Here is a 6279-nt window from a genome sequence, read left to right as displayed (position 1 = left end):
CACAAGAGGACGGCTGCCCTCTGCCTTTCTCATTTCCACATGGTCGCTGGATGTCATTTGACAAATCATTGAACAGATGAAGTCCAACGTGGGTGAGTGGCCCCGCTACCAAGTCTGACTCTGTAAGGGACGCGCCCCGGCCTGAGGAGATGTGCCCGATTCCCCACTCGCTCATCCATCCGAGCAGCACTTACGGGGCAGCTTCGTGTCCCGTGCGTGGCCGCTGGCTCATGTCGCCTGCAGGTCCTGCCGGGACCCTTCCTGGGAACCTTCCCTCTGCTGCATGGTCCGGGCCCAGCGAGGCTGGGGCGCAGGGGGTCTGCAGGATAGTCAAGACGCCCGTCCTGGGGGCACTGGGTTGAACTAGCTGAGTAGGGCGACCCTCGCAGATGGTCTGGACCCGCCCCTCCTTGCTCAAAGAGGCCAGGGGGCGTGCCTGATGCTCTTGGGGCCTGCCGGCTCTTGCCCAGCCAGCCGAGGCCGACCCCATGCCCGCTGGGAGGGAAGAGGCCTCCTGAGCACCTCCGCTTCTCCTGAACAATGAGCAGCGTCCCGGAGCGAGGCGTGCAGGGGGACGCAGTCCTGTGGGACTCTGACCTGGGACTCGGCCTGTGGGTGAGACCCCACCTCTGCAATGGGCGTGCTGATGCCCACCCACTCGGAGAGGCTCTGGCTCCGGGGGGTGGGTGTGGGGGAGCCCCAGGGGCGGGGGCTGCTCTCTCCTCTCATCACCCAGTCAAAGCCCCAGGCCCACTCCCAGGCCTCAGTTGCCTTTGTAAAGTAAGTCACCGAAGGCACCAGTGGGCCCGCTGCTTTGTCATTGTCCCCCAGCTGCCCAGCCACCTCGCGGCTCGGCGGGGCTGGGCCTGGGGTGGCCGACGGGTTTCCTCCTTTGCCTGCAGCTTGCTTTAGGCTCCAGCGCCAGGAGCACTGGAGGGAGATGCTAAGGACGCAGGAGAGGAGTCCTTGACCTCGTGCTCCTCCTTCTGGGGGTGTCCCGGAAATAGGCTGCCTCCCTCGTGGGGGCCTAGCCCCCTCCTCACAGAACCAGCCCTGGCCTCTGGGGGCTGCACTCCTGGGTCCTGGAGCTGTGGGTGGTCCCGGATTCCTCCTTCCCTGGTGGGCTGTGTGGCCTCCTTCCTCCTGCTCTTCCTGCCTTCAGTACTCGGGACATGTGTGCAGTCTGACCCCTGTGCGGAGCCTGCCGCTCTGGCCACCCCAGCTCCTTCAGTCTCCCAGAACCTTTCTTAGGCCTGTCTTCTCTTCTGTATGGGGGGTCCTGTGATATACTGTGCAGTGTCAGGCAGGAGGCTCCCTCTCCCAATCCCTGGGCACGCATCCGCCCCCTTGGATATCCAGCCTGGTCCAGGCCCTCGAGGTCTCTGCTCGCTGAATGCAGGGGCCCACAGATCGGGGCGGATGTCCATGTGGGTGACCGTTTTCTGGGTGAAGTCTTGGCTTCATTTTTCGCCCCCGTGTCTCGATCCCTCATCGGTAAAACCGGATGATCACAGTGTGACAGGGCTGTCCTCAGCAATAAACAAGACAACGTCTGTCGCAAGGTCCGTAGCAAACTGCTGTTATTTCTTTGGGCTCCATGTTGCCCAAAGATTGGGGGTTAAAAGAGGCTATTTCGCTCGTAAGAAGTTGCCAGTATTTTATGATTAAAGCCAAAGCGCCCACGTAATTGAGAAAACGATGCATTCGCATGGATTTTAAAGCTGAAATAAAAGCAAGGGTAAAGGCTAAGCCCGGTGCTTCTATGCCTGTAGGACCGCCGCCGGGGCCTAACATGGGCGTTTACTCCGCTCGCCTTAACCCTGCCGGCCAAACCGCTGGGCCGTGAACCCCGGACCCAGGACCCTGCGGGCTTTTCTGCTCTGCACCTGCGACCCCTTCCGAGCCCGCGCCCAGGCGAACCGGCTCTGTGCGCAGGCGCACCACGTGCCTGCTGCCCCTCCGCTCGGCTTCTCCCGCAGCCCGGACAGCGACGCCATTGGCCGACCGGCTTATGCATATGCAAAACAAGTGACAGGGCGCTGTTGGGGCTGTGGTAGGGGCGTTGCGGGCGGGGGAACCATCCGGGGCGGGGCCACGGTCCGGGGCGGGGCCGGCAGGGGTGACTGGATCTGGGGCCGGGGCCGGGCAGGAGAGGCGGGCTGGGGGCGTGGCCTAGCCGGGCAGAGGTGAGGCCCGCAACACCGAGCAGGACCAACAGCCCGGAGCGGGACTGCAGGAAGACATGAGCACGGTCGACCTTGCCCGCGTGGGCGCGTGTGTCCTGAAGCATGCGGTGACCGGGGAGGTGAGGCCGGACGAGCGCAGGACGGTGGGTGGGCTCCTGGGACCTGCCCGTGTGCCCCGGCAATGGCATCCCAGGCCGGCCTCGGGGGTCCTGACAGGGTCGTGGAGCTGGGGGGCGCGGACGTGTGTGGGCGGTGGTCCAGCGGCACCCCTCGCCCACCCGACGCAGGCCGTGGAGCTGCGGAGTCTGTGGCGGGAGCAGGCGTGCGTGGTGGCCGGCCTGCGGCGCTTCGGCTGCTCGGTGTGTCGCTGGATCGCCCGGGACCTCAGCAGCCTCAGGGGGCTACTGGACCAGCATGGCGTGCGCCTGGTGGGCGTGGGGCCCGAGGCCCTGGGCCTGCAGGAGTTCCTGGACGGGGGCTACTTCGCAGGAGGTGCCTGTGCTCTCCTTCTCTCCCCCCACTTGTAGCCCCACCAGCTACCTTGAGATCCTCACCCAAGCTCAGGGTATTGGTCATCCCCTCCTTGCCCAGCCCTGACCCTTCTCGCTCCAGGATCTCCAGTCATCTTTCCTGGGTCCTCCACCTGTTGCCCTTACCTGCATCCCCAGCCATGATGTCCCTCCCACTGTGCACAGTGGCAGGGCCCAGTGGTGATGCTGGTCTCCAATCACCACCATGGTCTTTACTGGGTAGCTGCCAGCTCCCCACCTTCCCAGGAGCCTGAAGGAGTAGCTAGGACAAGGCTGTGGCTTGCCCCCACATTCCCACCCTGCTAGACTCCTCTCCCTGGCACTCACAGAGCCCTGGGCCGAGTGGCAGAGTCCAGGCGAGTCCTGCTCCTCCCTGTCCCTGTCCCCTCTGGGCCTCCACCCTCCTCTAACAGTGGGGACACTCAGCTCTGCTCTGCTCCTCCCTGTCCTGCGTGGGCAAGCAAGGGTAGACAGGGGGCTAGATGCAGGGGGCTGGGCCAGGTGGTAGATGGGCCTGAGTACACACCTGGGGCCTTTGTTTTCCAGAGCTCTACCTGGATGAAAGCAAGCAGTTCTACAGGGAGCTGGGCTTCAGAAGGTGAGTGTGGGGGCACCGCTTCCTCCCCTCTCCCTGCTGGCCTCTTCCTGGACACTTGCCTTGGTGGCATCCGCTCCTCAGCCCGTCCTTCTGCAGAGCTGTCTCTTGGGGGCTGTTACAATTGTAGGTTGGGCTTCTCACCCAAGATCGACCCCCAGCAGCCTGCAGAGGGGGCCCGGAGCCTAGTGCCTAGGGGTCATCACAGCCCCTCCAGTGCCCGGGTCATACGTATACTTGCTGTGGGGCCTGATCAGTGGTGCCCGCTGAGCCAGAACCCCCTGCTCACCCGGCCTGGGGGCCAGTCCACACTCCCCAGGTCTTCTGCGGGGCCCCAGGGTGCCCCACAGCTCTGGCTGGGCTGGCTGCTGGCTGGCTGCCCCATGGCCCCCGAGTCCCTGGTGAGATGTGAAGCTTGCTTGTGTGAATTGGTCTGTGCATCTTGTAGAATCTGGGGACAGGCACTGGGGCCAGGGCTTCAGAGAGGAGCCAGGGCCTGGACAAGCCAGCTGTGTCTTCGCAGGTACAACAGCTTGAGCATTGTGCCCGCTGCCCTGGGGAAGCCTGTGTGCGATGTGGCCCTCAAGGTTTGTGACGGCCAAGGCTGGGTGGGACTTGGGGAGGTGGGGCTTCCCTCTAGGGCTGACCTGGACCTGCTTCCCTCCCTCCAGGCCAAAGCTGTTGGCATCCAGGGGAACCTGTCTGGGGACTTGCTGCAGAGTGGAGGGCTGCTGGTGGTTACCAAAGGTGGGCTGGAAAAGGGGCACCAGAGGTCAGTGCCTGGTCTCATGGGGTGGGAAGGTCTTGCTAAACTTGGCCGCATGCCCTGACCCTCTCTTCCTCCCTTCCTCTGGTTTGTTGGTCTTGTCAAGTCTTCTCCATGGGGTGGCCCAGTTCTTGAGTGTTGGCTTAGCTGGGTGGGGTGTGGCCAAAACAGCCCACTGGTCAGGGTAACCAGGTGGGGTAGTGGACGACCAGGGCTGCCTCCATCCTCCCAGCCTGTAGGGGTACCCTGACCGCCTCCCCACTTCTGTAGGTGGTGACAGGGCGTTGCTACACTTCGTCCAGAAGTCCCCAGGCGACTATGTTCCCCAGGAGAGCATCCTGCAGGCCCTGGGCATCTCTGCGGAGGGCTGTGCCAGTGAGTCGCCCCAGGTGAGCTTGGGCCTGGGGGGGCACTGCCTGCTAAAAACAGCCCCCTTTGCACACCCAACTTCCCTGGGTTGAGTGCTGGGTGTGATCAGGTGTTAGGTTGGACCTTGCAGGCTTCAGGTAATTTTGCACTCATGGCAGCCCAGGATGTCCCTGTCACCCCAGTCCGCAGAGGGGTAACAGGCTGAGAGCAGTGGGGAACCGGGGACAGGCTGGCTAGATGGGTGGGCACAGCAGGGCCCTCCCCAGACAGCAGTGGGCTACCCAGGGCTGCAGGGCAGACGAGCCGCCTGTCCTCTTAGCCTCAGGGGGGCCAAGGCTCGTCTGAGGTGACCATAGCCACCATCAGTGAGGTCCTGGTGGCTGGCCTGTGCCCAAATGGAGGGGAGTGTCCAGCACTTGGGCCGCAGACCGCTGGTGGGTGGGACCAGCTGCCCTTGACTCCGGGAAGGGTGGCCAGCCTGACTGGGCTTTTGCTGCTCCACAGTGTGATGAGGAGGCGTGCAGAGGGTGAGCCCCCGGGGCCTCTGCGGATCCTGGAGGCATCTGCTGCCTCGGGCATGCTGGGAGTTGGGTGTGAAGAATCTCTCCAGAACTTCTGGACTGGTGCACCAAGCTCTGCCACGTCCCAGAGTGGCAGTGAGCATTAAACTAGGTTTCTTCATTGGCTCTGAGCCCTGTGTCCTCGGCAGCTGTCTGTGTTGCTGTCGGTTTCCCCGGCCAGCAGGGCGGTCAGGGGCCTGCAGGCTTCCCTGGGAGGGGGTGGGGAGTGCTGGAAATGCTCCTGCAGCCTCCCCGGTGACCTCAGGCCTGTGGCACAGGACGGTCAGGGCTCTGAGGACGGGCCCGGGGTGCGGGAGCTGAGGGTGGGATTGGGAACTCCCCAGGAGAGAGCCCGGCCTGGAGGGGTCGGGCTCAGTGCTCATGTCTGCTGGGTTTCCAGGGAGGAGATGGTCTCCATCCAGCCGCTGGAGCATGGTGAACAGTGGGACTTAGGGAGACAAAGGACCTTTACTGATGAGATTTGTCATGTGCACCTGGCTGGGGGTGGCTGGCCAGGGGGAGTCTCGGCCCAGCTGGTTTATCCAGCACCCCCCCAGTGCCATTCCTTGGCAGGCGAAGTAGGCACTGGAACCTACCATGTCCAGCGTGGAAACCTGCCCCCGCCCCCCTGTCAGAGGCTCTCTGGTCTGGGTGGATCCAGATGACCGTCTCAGCACCTCCCCTGTACTGCCCTGGCCTGGCCTGGATGACCACAGCGGCCTCCTAGCTGGCCTTCCAGCTTCTTCCCACCTTACCCACCCCCCCACCGCCCCTGCCCCATTCAGTCCTCTCAGGGGTCATTTAAAAACTCAGGGCAGGTAACAGTGTCCCTTTGTGATTTAACTCCTCCACTGACCTCTAGTCACATAAAACCCAAGTCTACATTCTGAGCTATGGCTTCCTAGTTCCCTCCGCCCACCTCCCGACCTCAGCAGCCCTTCCTCCTGTCTGAACGGGTGGTGGCACAGGGCCAGGATTTGGGGGCATCCTGGTCACTGCCGTGCCCGCAGCACAGAGACCCTGGAGACAGTCATCAGGAGTGGTCCTCCGTCCGCATGGTGTCCTGATGTTTCGCCCCACGCCACCAGCAGCCAGCGCAGAGCCAGCGCTTAGGGCCTCGGGCACTGCCCCCCCGCCTGCCCCCGGGGCCCTCCTAAACAGACAAGGCCGCCGACTTCTTGGAAGCGTTTACTTAGCTCAAGTCTGAAGCTCGGACAGCTGACAAGGACGCTTTGGAGAGTGGGTGCAGACAGTTAAACAGGTCTCCGGGGCC

The 6279-nt window shown here is 63.4% G+C and overlaps 1 protein-coding gene across 2 annotated transcripts; it reads left to right on the top strand.

The window, feature by feature from the left end:
* The first annotated feature begins 2162 nt into the window (after window positions 1-2162).
* PRXL2B (peroxiredoxin like 2B) lies at window positions 2163-5085 on the top strand. Of its 2 annotated transcripts, XM_045895532.2 has the most exons (7): window positions 2163-2305; window positions 2474-2678; window positions 3263-3314; window positions 3835-3898; window positions 3983-4058; window positions 4348-4466; window positions 4951-5085. In XM_045895532.2, the coding sequence occupies exons 1-7, from the start codon at window positions 2243-2245 to the stop codon at window positions 4975-4977; spliced, it is 606 nt and encodes a 201-aa protein (XP_045751488.1). In that variant the 5' UTR covers window positions 2163-2242; the 3' UTR covers window positions 4978-5085. The 2 variants fall into 2 exon arrangements, with proteins under 2 accessions (XP_045751488.1, XP_045751489.1); XM_045895533.3 differs by lacking the exon at window positions 4951-5085 and having other exon boundaries at window positions 3983-4083.
* Window positions 5086-6279: the final 1194 nt, after the last annotated feature.

Source organism: Mirounga angustirostris, unplaced genomic scaffold (genome assembly GCF_029215605.1).
Source record: "Mirounga angustirostris isolate CCGP_5_RB_7025 unplaced genomic scaffold, mMirAng1.0.hap1 SCAF_4, whole genome shotgun sequence".
In the NCBI taxonomy this organism is placed as follows: domain Eukaryota; kingdom Metazoa; phylum Chordata; class Mammalia; order Carnivora; family Phocidae; genus Mirounga; species Mirounga angustirostris.
Note: the sequence above shows the minus strand (reverse complement) of the source record. Positions and strands in the feature narration are given on the sequence as shown.